The following is a 15647-nucleotide window of genomic DNA, read 5'->3' as shown; positions in this document are numbered from 1 at the left end:
GCACTGTAAGTGGGTCAGTATATACTGTGCAGCGTGTGTGTAACTCCTGTGTGACCTGGGTGTGTGCTGCACTGTAAGTGGGTCAGTATATACTGTGCAGCGTGTGTGTAACTCCTGTGTGACCCGGGTGTGTGCTGCACTGTAAGTCGGTCAGTACATACTGTGCAGCGTGTGTGTAACTCCTGTGTGACCCGGGTGTGTGTGCACTGTAAGTGGGTCAGTATATACTGTGCAGCGTGTGTGTAACTCCTGTGTGACCCGGGTGTGTGCTGCACTGTAAGTGGGTCAGTATATACTGTGCAGCGTGTGTGTAACTCCTGTGTGACCCGGGTGTGTGCTGCACTGTAAGTGGGTCAGTATATACTGTGCAGCGTGTGTGTAACTCCTGTGTGACCCGGGTGTGTGCTGCACTGTAAGTGGGTCAGTATATACTGTGCAGCGTGTGTGTAACTCCTGTGTGACCCGGGTGTGTGCTGCACTGTAAGTGGGTCAGTACATACTGTGCAGCATGTGCGTAACTCCTGTGTGACCCGGGTGTGTGCTGCACTGTAAGTGGGTCAGTACATACTGTGCAGCGTGTGTGTAACTCCTGTGTGACCCGGGTGTGTGCTGCACTGTAAGTGGGTCAGTATATACTGTGCAGCGTGTGTGTAACTCCTGTGTGACCCGGGTGTGTGCTGCACTGTAAGTGGGTCAGTATATACTGTGCAGCGTGTGTGTAACTCCTGTGTGACCCGGGTGTGTGCTGCACTGTAAGTGGGTCAGTATATACTGTGCAGCGTGTGTGTAACTCCTGTGTGACCCGGGTGTGTGCTGCACTGTAAGTGGGTCAGTATATACTGTGCAGCGTGTGTGTAACTCCTGTGTGACCCGGGTGTGTGCTGCACTGTAAGTGGGTCAGTATATACTGTGCAGCGTGTGTGTAACTCCTGTGTGACCCGGGTGTGTGCTGCACTGTAAGTGGGTCAGTATATACTGTGCAGCGTCTGTGTAACTCCTGTGTGACCCGGGTGTGTGCTGCACTGTAAGTGGGTCAGTATATACTGTGCAGCGTGTGTGTAACTCCTGTGTGACCCGGGTGTGTGCTGCACTGTAAGTGGGTCAGTATATACTGTGCAGCGTGTGTGTAACTAGTGTGTGACCCGGGTGTGTGCTGCACTGTAAGTGGGTCAGTACATACTGTGCAGCGTGTGTGTAACTCCTGTGTGACCCGGGTGTGTGCTGCACTGTAAGTGGGTCAGTATATACTGTGCAGCGTGTGTGTAACTCCTGTGTGACCCGGGTGTGTGCTGCACTGTAAGTGGGTCAGTACATACTGTGCAGCGTGTGTGTAACTAGTGTGTGACCCGGGTGTGTGCTGCTCTGTAAGTGGGTCAGTACATACTGTGCAGCGTGTGTGTAACTAGTGTGTGACCCGGGTGTGTGTTGCACTGTAAGTGGGTCAGTATATACTGTGCAGCGTGTCAGTATATACTGTGCAGCGTGTGTGTAACTCCTGTGTGACCCGGGTGTGTGCTGCACTGTAAGTGGGTCAGTATATACTGTGCAGCGTGTGTGTAACTCCTGTGTGACCCGGGTGGGTGCTGCACTGTAAGTGGGTCAGTATATACTGTGCAGCGTGTGTGTAACTCCTGTGTGACCCGGGTGTGTGCTGCACTGTAAGTGGGTCAGTATATACTGTGCAGCGTGTGTGTAACTCCTGTGTGACCCGGGTGGGTGCTGCACTGTAAGTGGGTCAGTATATACTGTGCAGCGTGTGTGTAACTCCTGTGTGACCCGGGTGTGTGCTGCACTGTAAGTGGGTCAGTATATACTGTGCAGCGTGTGTGTAACTCCTGTGTGACCCGGGTGGGTGCTGCACTGTAAGTGGGTCAGTATATACTGTGCAGCGTGTGTGTAACTCCTGTGTGACCCGGGTGTGTGCTGCACTGTAAGTGGGTCAGTATATACTGTGCAGCGTGTGTGTAACTCCTGTGTGACCCGGGTGTGTGCTGCACTGTAAGTGGGTCAGTACATACTGTGCAGCGTGTGTGTAACTCCTGTGTGACCCGGGTGTGTGCTGCACTGTAAGTGGGTCAGTATATACTGTACTGTGCAGCGTGTGTGTAACTCCTGTGTGACCCGGTTGGGTGCTGCACTGTAAGTGGGTCAGTATATACTGTGCAGCGTGTGTGTAACTCCTGTGTGACCCGGGTGGGTGCTGCACTGTAAGTGGGTCAGTATATACTGTGCAGCGTGTGTGTAACTCCTGTGTGACCCGGGTGTGTGCTGCACTGTAAGTGGGTCAGTATATACTGTGCAGCGTGTGTGTAACTCCTGTGTGACCCGGGTGGGTGTGCACTGTAAGTGGGTCAGTATATACTGTGCAGCGTGTGTGTAACTCCTGTGTGACCCGGGTGTGTGCTGCACTGTAAGTGGGTCAGTATATACTGTGCAGCGTGTGTGTAACTCCTGTGTGACCCGGTTGGGTGCTGCACTGTAAGTGGGTCAGTATATACTGTGCAGCGTGTGTGTAACTCCTGTGTGACCCGGGTGGGTGTTGCATTAAATGCTTACTATAATATTGCTTGTTCTCCTCTCTAATACCTTCCAGACCCTGCACGTGTAGTGAACATGCCGCCTGTTATCTATGTCCCTGTTGGGATTAATGGTCACATCCGCTGCCCTGTGGAGGCCGTGCCCCCTGTCACCTTTGTGAAATGGAATAAAGACGGCCGGCCACTGAGGATTGAAAAGGTAGAAGGGCCTGGTTGTTGGAGCCTTGCTGGACACAACTTCCTTTCTTCCCCAGGAGGGTTGGTAATAATCAGGATAACAGCCCCTCAGCCTGTGATAAAGAGGCTTGGTAATAAGAATACAAGTACTCTCATATTAATGTCATGACAGGCAGGAGTAATACCATTGTTACTGTGTTAATATTGAGTACACAAACGTATGAGTTCAGTGCTTGCCTTCCACTTACAATACAAGTTATTTGGGCAAATATTCCTGTGCTTGCCTGGTAATATATAATAACATATTTATCTAATCTTCCATCTCTATGTGATAAAGAAGCTTGGTGACCCACAGATTTACTGTACACCTCTCTTCCTAAGCACCAATCTATTTATGCTAGAAAGGCTTTTTGACAAACTGACAGGCATCTCTTTACCTCAGTGCACCTCTCTCAGTGATAATAAGTCTTTAATTCTAGCAGATCGACATTGCCCTCTCTCAGTTTGTCTTCCGTCTCTGTCCTCACCCTCAGTTTTCTGGCTGGAAGCTCCTGGAAGATGGATCTCTTCACATTGAGGAGGCTACGGAGGAGTTGCTGGGCACATACACCTGTGTGCCTTATAATGCGTTGGGGACGATGGGCCAGTCCTCTCCTGCTCGGTTGCTGCTGAAGGTTAGATGGCTGCTTTAACTGCATAACTTGGTTTTATTGAGCACTGAAAGGCTAATTGAGACTCGGAAGTGTAAAGGTTTCTGTGCACGTTCTAAGATTGCTTTGAACATTCTAACAATAATGTTATCTGTTTAGCACTGCTCTGCATAGAGTATTGCAGGTGTATTGATACCCTTTCCTGAAGAGCATCTAGACAATTGTTAATGCACAGGGTCAAGGGAGATGAATTGAATTTGTCACAAGGAGTAGGCATTAGTACTTGAATCTAATTCTTCCAATCCAAAATCAGTGGGGTGAGAGGTGTGCACACAAGCATATGGTTGGAAAGGTAGCGCTGGTTGTGCAGATTCTGCAGTGAACGTTACCTTAATTAGGGCACATTTTATGCACAGTATGTAGGATGCTTATTAGTAGATGTACTATGTTAAGAAGAATAAGCATGTGGGCATCTAATCTGTCCTGTATTTTCACGACTTTGACTCCACGTCTGTTGATATATATGTATAGACAGGGCTCGACAAATTGGGGAAAAAGCCACTCACCTGAAAAAAAAGCCACCCCCTCCCAAAAAAATAGTCTAATTGTAACCCCCTCCCTCTCTCACCCCCCTCACTTTACCCGCTGTCGAGTCTTACCGGCAGCGGGGTGCTGCGGCGTGGTACGGCATCTCCCGGCATTTTCCTGCATCTCTCTGTCCAACTTCAGTGTCCCCCCCTGTGTCCCCCATGAAAAAGGCTGTAAATTAAAATGACTTTGACTCCACAGGGGCCTGCTTAAAGAGATATATATGTATAGATGTATATGGCCGTCCATATTTTATTCCTTACATCTTAACTTAGCTGTAACCTGCACATTCTCTCTTTCTCTCTTCCCTTTTTGTTATACTGATATACTGTATTCCATATATACTGCAATTAGTAGCCTATAGTTTCTGTCTCTTTGTCTGCTCTATATACCAGTAGGCTATGTTATAGGATAATCTGCTGCACACGGAGACACACTCATAGCGTCTTTCTACTGCCTTCCATTGCATTATACCTATTTATTGTATTACAATGTTGTGACTCATATATACTAAGCAGTCTCCTGCCAAAGGCACCGTCCGGCAGTGAAAGACAATAGGCTGTAAAGTGTCATCCAGTGCCGGACGGTGCCTTATGGCAGAAGACTGCTTGGTGCATATGGGCCTATATGCTAAAGGGAGATTTCACTTGCACAAACTTTTCAACTATTTATATTGTGCAACTTATAAAATGATTGACCCATTGATCAGCCACTCGCAGGAAAATTACTGGGGCATACTATCAGACATTATTAGCGTCATGACGAAGAATGACCTGTCCTCTGGTGTTTAGGACCCGCCCTATTTCACGGTGCTGCCCGGCTGGGAATATAGACAGGAAGCCGGGAGGGAGCTGCTGATTCCTTGTGCCGCTGCGGGAGATCCTTTCCCTTCCATCTCATGGAGAAAGGTGCCTTGTTCTTTTCTATTTCGTGTGATGCCAATTCTCCTTTCCTAATATTATCCCCACCTGTCTCTACACACACACACTTGTCTGTTCGTAAGTTGTCCCTATGAAAGTCTGTATAAAGATCTGCATTTTCTTTTTATTCTGCCACACAAATGTACATTCTGCTTTTATAGGAGTTCTACAAGAAAACATTCACTAGTAAGACTCCCTAAAGGTTTTTTAGGCGGTGAAGCATAGGTCTATAAAAGGGGCAGATCGCAGTCTACAGTTCATAGACAGACAGCTCAGGATATGGCTGGCGCACTGCTAAAGTAAGAACATAAGTGCTCAGTGTCCCCGAGAGAAACCCACCTGCTGCTAATGGGTTTCTGCAGCGATTCTGTACCACGTCCACTTACCACTGTTCCCTACGACTGGGCAAATTCTGCATTGTTTCTAAAATTGCAGAATTCCATTGGGACTGTTGTGAGGACTGCAGTGCGCAGTGTCTATATGCAAGGCCAATCTTTAGGACATTTATATTAGGTACTGTAACTAGTACACAAAGAGAGAATGTAAAATTGACACTCGTGCGGGCATATTCATCCGTTGTCTGTAAGCATCAGTTTGTGATTTATGGTGGTTGTAGAAGCTGGGGCACATATCTGAGTGGGATTGATCATATTCTATCTACATCTCGCTCTCTACCCTTTTCGTAACATCAAGAATCTCTACCAAGTCCGACTTGCTATGAAGTTCTCTGACTAATGATGTGTTGAATTTTTACGACATATTTGTGATTTTTGGTGCACCTAAACAAACTTTGGAGTATCTTGTTACAACGCCCGTTGTGTGTGCAGAGAGCTGTGTATACTACAGTAGAAGGACTTCTCCCAGTAAGCACAGTGCAGGGAGATCAGTTTCTCTAGTCTCAGGCTAGGAGGATTTCTCTCAATGAAAACAGCATGCAGTCAGCAGTTTCCTCTCTGTAACCCCCCCTCTCTCCCTCCCCCTATTCAATACATTGAGAAGTGTGATAACTCACAGTTAACGATGCAGGGAATTCCATTCAAGTGAATTGATGGTAACATCATTAACTGCGCGTTAACTCACTTCTCTCTATGTGGAGTAATAGGGTATGGGATAGTTGAATGCAGGTATGTTCCACGTGACATAATGCAGTGTCTTTTTCTTACTGTAATGTGTATTGAATTTACCCCTTCACAGGGCCAGGCTCACCATAGTGAGAAAACCAAGCAATGGTCATTCTCTTTGTGTGGCCCAATTCAATATAGTTAGAAGCAGAATAATTCTGCAACCCCCAGATTTATCAAGCTCCGTTACAGGTTAGCGCACCTGCAAAGTGGGTTAGCTCCCATTGACTTGAGTAGAAGTTAACGCTTGTTTGGGTGTGTTAACCCATAATGGAGCTTGATGAGCAGCGCCCTAGGAGAGATCTGTATTAGGTCAGGAGCTCCTCTTTCAGTAAGCACTAGAGACAGATTGCCGCTGGTCCATTATTGACCTAATGAGGGACTAATTTAAATGAATGCCTTGTTAAGTCTTGAGATGTACTGTATCTTCAAAGCTCACCGACGCCAGGTTAACGTAATGCACTTTCTGGACAAAAATTCACAGATATAGTTGTAGCCAACATTGTTGCAACCCTGTGACGTGCTGCAGCAGGTCATACACGTCACACCACAGGGTGAAGCCGTTTTAAATTAGACATGTGACAATGAGGGGGTGGAGCCATGGGTGGCAATAATGGTTGACTACAATTGTATCTCTCCACATTATTGCATAGAAAAGTGTTTTGAGAGGTGTATATGTCAATGGGTATTTTACTAAATAAGACTCCCACTAGCCCCCCGAAAAAAAACCATATTTAAGGCTGCGGAGATTTTTTAACTTCGCAAACGTTGGATTTTTCTAGGTTTGAAAAAAACAAACTAAAGTTGGCAAGCTTTACTAGAGAAGTTTCTGAGATTCAATTTGCCTGCTGAAATTCCCTACACCCGAGGGGAGACATGTAGGTCACTGTATTCTGTCCTAACTAGAGATGGGGGAATTTTGAGCATTCATACTTTTTGATAAAAGTCTCAAAATGCCGAAGTTTATTACAAATTGCCAAAGACAATGAAACAACTTTTTTGGTAACATTTCCCGAAAAGTGTGAATGTTAAAATTGACTCGAGGGTTTCACCCATCTCGAGTAAGCACAGAATGCAGTGATCAATGTCTCTCAATCTGCCAGCGCAAGAGGTCCCTCCCCAATAAACAGTGTTTCTGTCTGCCCCAGCTCTGGAGAAGGTCTCAATAGCTTGCAGTAAGCAGTGTTTCTGTCTGCCCCAGCTCTGGAGAAGGTCTCAATAGCTTGCAGTAAGCAGTGTTTCTGTCTGCCCCAGCTCTGGAGAAGGTCTCAATAGCTTGCAGTAAGCAGTGTTTCTGTCTGCCCCAGCTCTGGAGAAGGTCTCAATAGCTTGCAGTAAGCAGTGTTTCTCTATGACCCAGCTCTGGAGAAGGTCTCAATAGCTTGCAGTAAGCAGTGTTTCTGTATGACCCAGCTCTGGAGAAGGTCTCAATAGCTTGCAGTAAGCAGTGTTTCTGTATGACCCAGCTCTGGAGAAGGTCTCAATAGCTTGCAGTAAGCAGTGTTTCTGTCTGCCCCAGCTCTGGAGAAGGTCTCAATAGCTTGCAGTAAGCAGTGTTTCTCTATGACTCAGGTTGGGGGGTTCTCTTTCAGCAACAATATGGTTTCTGTCTCAGGTCTGAATGCTTTTAGTACAAGCAGACTTTTAGTGAGTTAAGTTTATCACCCTCTCATATCTGGAGGGTCTCAGTACTAGCACACCATGCAGTGAGTTGAGTTGCTCTCTGTCTTAGGTCTGGAGGCTCGCAGTATAAACATAGCATGAAGTGAGTGAACTTGCTCTGTGTCTTATGTCTGCAGACTCTCAGTACAAGCACACCATACTGTGGGTGCAGTTACTCTCTCTCTCTCTTTTGGGTCCAAAAGCTCTGTCAATGAGCACATTTAGCAATGAGCAGTGTTTCTCTTTGTCTTCGGTCAGGATGTCCTCTTTCAGTGAGCAGTGTGTTTGTGTCTGAGTAGTCACAGGTACAGTATCAGTGAGCTGTGTTTCTCATTTTCCCAGGTTGGGAGGCCCTCTTTCAGTAAGCACAGTGTTCTGCCCAGCGGCTCCTTGCAATTTCGATCGCTCACTAAGGAAGACCACGGAGAATGGGAATGCGTGGCTAGCAATGTTGTGACAAGTATCACTGCCAGTGCACACCTCACTGTTATCGGTAAGTAGGACATCCACCACTCATCCTGTCTATTCACTCTTCTTCTTACCGGAGCCTCCTCTCTCTTGTTCCTATCCCAGCTCTGACTTACTTGTGTAGGGGATGTAGCATACCTGTGTAAGAGTCACTGTATAGTAAGTAGTAATGGCCTCCTATTGTCCACCTTGGAAGCTCTGTGTAAAAGATATATTGGATTCCAGTTGTCAGGCATGGAGTTTCTATACAGGAATTATATTGACTTCTATTAATGACCTTCTATTCTTAGCCTTGCAGTCTTCATGTAAGAGTCTTAGCCCCTGTGTCGGAGTGAGAGGAGTATCCCACTATTTTAGCCTTTATATCTCTGTGATTGTTTTTTTACCAGCTGGACTTTCTGTGTAATCCCAGGATAATGTCTAATGTTCCCCTTTGTCCCCGAGTATTTGTTCAGCTTATAAGCACTACAAGAATGTGGTTATTAATATACTAGCAACCAGTTGGGCTGCATTTAGGAGGCATGATAGGAAGCTGCCGCATGCACAACGATCAGCAGGAGACCCCCATCGACTTTAGTGAGAGTTTCTGTGATTGTCCGCTTCGGGCTATATAGAACCCCCATTGTGTATTGTAACTAAATTCCTGCATTACATTATTTCCATCTCTATTATCTTTGCAAAAGCACAACATGCATCACATGAAAATCTTGTCATTAAAGTGATAGGTGATAAGGAAAATGTGTTTGAGGGTCTGTATCTGATCGTTATAGAGGTAAAACCTATGTCTTACCCACGCCTCGAGCTGGACCCTCTTCCATTCCCAATAAACACACCATGCAACTTCTTGGGATAAATTAACAACCACAGCTTTATTTATTACAACAGGTAAATATCTCATATTTTTTCCCAACTAGGGACCCATCCAGATTGTTCTGCTCACACCTACCAGAGCTCGAGGAATACCCTCAGCTCATGCTCATCTAGCTATTCAGTACATTTGTCTGAATGCACAGAGCCCCGGAAGGTCAAGACCACACCAACCAAGCCTACTCTTGCATGGTACAGCCTTCCCCAACTAAAATACTTCTGAGGTCTGCGACCTCCCTCCAGGAGCCAATACTGACTGAGTCCCCATACTAGAGTAACATTACTCTCGCCACCAGCAAGGTCATTTAACAGGCCTTAAACTGACCTTGCAAGCCACCACTAGCCGCATTGCATTTCCCAGCAAGCCTTTGCCACACTGAAATCAGGATAACGTTCCCGATAACTGATAAAGGGACCTCAGCCTTCAGAAACAGGCCTCTCGAGCCCCCATCAAGGTCCTCCTGCCTTACTTCCCAAGTCTGTTCTTACTCCCCGGCCTATGCTCAGCCCGCTTTCCTGCCCAGTGATCAACCAGACTACCAGAGGGGCTTGACCCGGACAAAACAATAACAAAACCAACCACTGAACTCTTTTAACAGTTTGTACAGGGTCTAACATAACTCCTAAAATGTCCTGATAACCACCTGTTCAACGTTTTAATAACTGCCTCCCCAAGGCCTAATCTAGCGGCTTCATATGCCGCCCCAATCCTAAAAGAATGTGACATAATTATCCAATCCCCAAACCCAGCTATCCGTAGGTGAACCCATATTCCTTTTGCTGCCTGGGCCCTTTTAGATCTCTGATTCCAACCTGTCAGACCCTGCATCTCACTCCACATCCTCTCTTTGCAACCCCCTCTGCCTTTCTTTGAGGAGCCCACTATCTCACTGATATGTGTGACCCTGCAAAAGGCCAGACAAAAAGCGATGCCACATAGCTTTGCTTCATACTTAGAAAAACACGCTTTGCGTGTCGCCCGTACAATTTTTACAGCATTGCTGCCTAAATCGGGGGCCCTATCATCCTTGGATTCGGCCCCCCTCTTCCAACTTGCCACTACTCTGTGTATTCTGAAGCCCTAAGTAAAGTCCCAGTCTCCCTTCCACTTTAAGAAGAAGGAGACAGCTGCTAAAAATGTTGCTATCATTGAGGCTGATTAACCCCCCCCCCCCAATTCCTGTTTCTTTACCAGGGATAAAATACCATTTTATCCCTGGTTGCCTCTACCCTTACACCCTTAGACCTTTGTTCTTCCCCGTCTGCCCTTAATCAGGCCCGCCATTCCTCCCAAGCCCTAGTGTATGCTGATCACATACCTGGGCTACCGAAGCCCTCACTAGCTCCGTTACTGCCACAGTGCTTCCTGCCACAGCTGCTGCTTGCCTGGTTCTTCTTGTCGTAGCTGCCCCCGGGACCCATTCCCAGAATGCCGTGCACTGAAAAACGCCATCTTGTTATCCCTCGAGGACGTTTTTAGCCTTGAACCATATATTATGATACAGGCACTTTGGGACTCGTAACCTCAGTAACCGGACCACCACTGGAGATAATGCTAATGGCTCGTTCACAGCTTCCACCACGCTCATGTCCGTTCGGACCCAAATTCTTTGTCAATTTCAATATTCACCAACAACCCTTCAGTGTATGGGCTAGTGATGTATGCGATAGTATGAACCCGGCTCCTTCTTTGGGACCAACCTCAATGGAGAAGCTCTCAACCCCTGTAATGGGGGGAGATGAAAACAGTCCTACCCTCCTGCCCACCAGCACTCTCTTCTCTAACAATTCCTCCGCCATCCCATTCTGGTAGCGGCAGAGCCACAGTGCCTACTTATTGACATTTACCGGTGTCCTCGCTCCTTGACCCAGCCCCTTCGTTTGCTCCCCGCTGTCGCACTCGTGCTTAAAATGACTCCCCGTATCCTGCTGACACTGCCCCTCATTATACTGTCAGCAAGAACACCGAGTCTTATCACCGGGCCGCCTGCTTTTCTTGCTGTGAACTGCCAGCCCCTGGCAGAGAGGGGCTAGTTTTAGGTGGCATCATTTTGGACATCCACAGGTCCATATCTTTCACGTCCCAATGCAAATACTTCCTAATCGCCTTTTTGTGCTTGAAGTCCCTATCGTGCTTCCACCACCACAGACTCACATAAAACTTATAGGCCTCTCAAATCGTATCCACATACTTGATGAGCGTAAAGCATTGCTCCGACTTCTCCCATGTTACACTGGCTAAAATTGCAAAGGCCAGCAGCCAGTCCCCCAAAGATTTGGGAGCCTGCCTCTATTCCCTCTCTTCCTCCTTCTCGCTCTCATCCTTCGTTTTGTCTGACTTTGACGGCTCCCTATAGTTGGGCAATAATGTTAATGTATCTCCTTACTCATTCTTCCATACCTGCTCTATTACTGCCACCGATAGTTGCAACACCAGTGGGCTAGCTAAGCAGAGGTAAGCGTCTCTAAAGCTAGAATCCTGAACCCCTTCCTCTTTTCTCTTGACTTCTGCCATTAAAACACCCTTCTTAGGTTCCCCTGCTGGTGTCGCCACTGCCGCCATCCCCTCTACATCCGCTACCCCCTCTTTTCCACCCACTGTCACAGCTGCTGCCACACTAGTCACCCCCCTCCCCTTTACCCCTGATATCACTGGAGGAGCCCCTTGAGGAGCCACCCCCCTTGTGACCCCGCTGACCACTGATCCAAACCCCAATGTTACCTCCCCCTCCCCCCCAACGTCCCTGTCACCAATTGACCTCCCCCCACTTAGCACACCCTAACCTTGCTCTCCCCATGACCCTATTGCAAAAAGAACTCCCCCAAGGCTTTGAACATGTTCTCTCCTGTTCCATGCCCTAGCACACGCCCAATTACCCCTATCCCACCCCTGTCCCCCCTGCTGATTCTGTTGCACCCTCCCCACCCCCGCACCTTCTGAAGATCCCCATGTACTTAATGCACTCACCATGCTCCCCCTGTATCTTCACGGAGAAGCGACCACGTCCTCCTCTGCACTCTCAGCCTCCTCCCTGCTCACCTCCTCCTCCCCTGATACCCCACTACTCACATCCATCACTACCTGCCCCCCCGTGTAAGTACCCTGAAACTAACCCTGTACCCTACATCCTTTTCTGCGCCACCCATGCATCTCTCATTGCACCCACATGCCTCTTCTCCTGCCCTGATGGGCTCAACCTCTGCAGAGAGTTAGGATGTGGGAAACAAATCCCTGATTGGTGCTTCTAATATCAAATATAGAGTCATGATAATATAGTCAAGAAACTGGAACCATAAGCTGATACAAAACGATCCTTCCGACATGCACAATTAGTGTGGGTGTAAATATAGTAGCTCAACAATATAAAAACACAATAAAGCAGATCGACTTTGAAAGCAGCATTGACTGAGCAGCTGGAGGAATGAGCTCCGTATGAATGAAACTCACCCTCTCACAAGAGCCCTCGCCTGCAGCCTGTCGGTCCGTGCGACTGGAGTGTCATTAAACATGAAAAAACACCCACTGGCTGATGAGGAAGGGAATCCGTAGGAGTAAAAGATCAACCCTCACGATTCATGTGGTATGTGCACGTTCCAGGAGTCGCGCGCCTCAGTCCAGTTGAGCAATAGAAGAAAATCGGGTATGCACTGAGCACAGCCGTGAAAAATAGGGCTGGAGGCTGGTTGAAGTAAAAAGCTTTATTGAAGATGCATAATAGCAAAAATAGGTAGCAGGGCCCTCTGACGCGTTTGATAAAGGGCCTACCAGGTGGGAAACGCGTCAGGGGACCCTACTACCTATTTTTGCTATTATGCATCTTCAATAAAGCTTTTAACTTCAACCAGCCTCCAGCCCTATTTTTCACGGCTGTGCTCAGTGCATACCCGATTTTCAACCTCTGCAGAGGCCTAGCAACTCCCTGCTTCAATTCCTGCCCCACCGCTCCCCACTGCTTTGGGCAACCTCAGGCCCCAGCCCACCCCTTGCGATGTCCTGTACTGGGGCAGCATTGCCGCGTGCAGCCACACCCCCACTCCTTCTCATGTTGCGTCCTGTCCTTGCCGCGTTTGCCGGTCCTAACACCTCCAGGCCTTAGCTGCTGGAGCCCGCCCTGCTACTAAAGATGGGTAAAAATATAAAAATCTAATTTCCAGCCCTTATTCCGCCACAATCTGATCGGTGGTGTGAAATTCGTCGAAGGACTTGACCGAGTCTCTATCCGTGTGGATTTTTCCGCTGAATCCACGGATGATAACAATCCGTGCGGATTTCACCCGGAATCTGCCCTTGCGCCCAAACCACGCGAAATCACCGGAAATCTTCCATGTTCATCCACGAGTGTTCCTCCCCCTTCAGCTATATCTGGCGAGTTTCACCCCAAAATCCATGACCCAGTACAAATCCACACTTCCCCATCAAATTTTACTCAAAATCTGTCTAGTATACCGAAAATCCACGCTCCCTGCCAAATCCACACTCCCACCCAAATCCACGCACACAGCTCAATGTTACCACAATCTCCGCCGCGTACTGAATCCGCACTAAACCGCGGACTCCGCGCCAGCTCCCCAACCCGCCTCCATCCACCAGAGGATCGTCAAAACAACAATCCACCAACTAATTCTGGAATCCGCAACCGGCCCACCGCACAGCTATGCTTAAATGCACCACCCCTCCCAAAACCAACCCGAAAAATCCACGGACCCCCGAAAATCCACAGTGGTTGCAAAAAAAACAAGATAAAATTCCCCTTTTCTACCATCCACCATCCACCTCCGCAGCTGCCTCTTCGCCGGGCCATCCCCCAAGCTGAAATCCCTGCCTCGCCGCCGAGCACGTGAGCCAACAGCCACTTGGGACAGCACCGCTGTGCTTCCTTGTGCAGCTCCCTCATCCGCAAGTCTGCGCCGCCGACGGTGACCGCCATCATCACTGTTGGGCCCTCCGACCGTGTCTTTCTACCTCCTCGCTGTGCCACCGTCTCTCCAGATCAGGATACCAGGAATCTGTAACCAGGAAAATTCGACTTCGCTCCAGCAGATCCTAGAAGAAAGAGGAAGCTAGGATACCTCCCCCTGGCCCTAAGTACCCCTTACTTAACCCCTCCCCCTGGCCCTAAGTACCCCTTACTTAACCCCTCCCCCTGGCCTGACATCACGGGGAGAGGGGCGCCACGCCTTATGTCATGCTGCCCCTTCCTTAGAAGTGTAGGGCTTCCTTTGTGTATTTTTGTCAAAATCTCACTTGGAATTTCTTGATATTTCTATTGGAAAACTCATTAAGTGCCTATTTAGTTATAGTTACCAGCACAGGGAAGTATGAGTTTGAAATAATGTGAAAAAGAACATTTAATCGTTTTTTCGGAAGTACACAAAGAACGTATTTAATGACTTTTACCTCTACAATGACGATATATACTGTATGTGTGTGTGTGTGTGTGTGTGTGTGTGTAAAATATATGTATATATTTCTTTTGTTAGGCACCAGCCCCCACGCCCCCTCTAACATCAGAGTCCTGGTGTCCATGAACTCGGCAAATGTGTCCTGGGAACCAGGGTATGATGGAGGATTCGAGCAGACATTCTCAGTTTGGTACGGCGCTCTGTGAGTCACCCCAGCATGCTTTGCAGCTTTTTCTTTCTACCACCATTGTCTTTCTGTGCAGTGTTTACCATCTTTGCTGAAGGGGCCTGCAATGATTCCTCAGTGCATTCTTCTGTAAACATATAGAAAGGTATCTATATGTTTATATATATATATATATATTTATATATAGTGTGTATATATTTATATTTATACCACAATAGGTAATAACCCCCGTTTCAGACCTATTGTATGTATCTGATGTAAATATTATAATTATTATGTCATCAAAATGAATACACATAGTAAGTATTTCATCAATACCATTTCTCATTCCCTCATGCCCATAGTCATTTAGGATTGCAGTAAGATACTGTACGTGTTTTCCCCCATGTCTGTGCGCCTGTCAGTGTCCCTTTGTCTGTGTCTCTATTAGTGTGTTGTGAATCTACAGGTGTAGCAGATGTTACCGCTCTGGTTATTTCACGATAATGCGATATGGCTGCACAATGTGTAATGTGAGACTTACTGCATTTCCTTCCAAACAAACAGGAGCAGGTAACATGCATGACATCATTTCCCCCCCCCCCCCAAAATAAATGGTGGTAAAGTCTGCTACATTTGGATGTCATTGACCCTGTGTGTCTGTGTATCTGTGAGTGATCCCTTTGTTGTCAGTGCCCCGATCAGTGTGTGACTATCCAGGAATCTGTGTAGCATTATTTTTGTAACAAGAACTGTAAGGCTTTAATTGTGTAAATATACAGCATATGTATTTGCGCACATACGGTACTGTATATTGGTCAAAGTGCAACAAAAAATATACAGGTTTTATGCTCGATTGCATGGGATTTGCATGGGAGCACAATCCTCTTCAATGAGACACTACTTTGTAAGCAACATTTTCAAAAGGTGTATGATATATTTATGTTCTAAGAAACGAAAAAAGGAAACAGCTGTATTAAAAACAGATTCAGTTTTAAAAACAAAAGAGGGAATGCTGTGGCCGGGCCACATACAATCACATTTCCAACGCTGAATTTCTTTCATATGCTTTGTTTGGCCTGTGAGCT

At 47.2% G+C, this 15647-nt stretch overlaps 1 protein-coding gene across 3 annotated transcripts in view; it reads left to right on the top strand.

Moving 5' to 3' along the window:
• IGSF9B (immunoglobulin superfamily member 9B) overlaps positions 1 to 15647 on the top strand; it is a 90337-nt gene that overhangs the window by 31396 nt on the left and 43294 nt on the right. For 2 of the 3 annotated variants that reach the window (XM_075603369.1, XM_075603371.1), the window contains exons 8-12: positions 2594 to 2736; positions 3248 to 3388; positions 4744 to 4860; positions 7998 to 8148; positions 14472 to 14595. In XM_075603369.1, coding sequence (XP_075459484.1) covers positions 2594 to 2736; positions 3248 to 3388; positions 4744 to 4860; positions 7998 to 8148; positions 14472 to 14595 — 676 coding nt within the window. The remainder of the gene's footprint in view (positions 1 to 2593; positions 2737 to 3247; positions 3389 to 4743; positions 4861 to 7997; positions 8149 to 14471; positions 14596 to 15647) is intronic. The other variant, XM_075603370.1, reaches the window with a different exon arrangement.

The sequence above is a fragment of the Ascaphus truei genome, chromosome 6 (assembly GCF_040206685.1).
Source record: "Ascaphus truei isolate aAscTru1 chromosome 6, aAscTru1.hap1, whole genome shotgun sequence".
NCBI lineage: Eukaryota > Metazoa > Chordata > Amphibia > Anura > Ascaphidae > Ascaphus > Ascaphus truei.
Note: the sequence above shows the minus strand (reverse complement) of the source record. Positions and strands in the feature narration are given on the sequence as shown.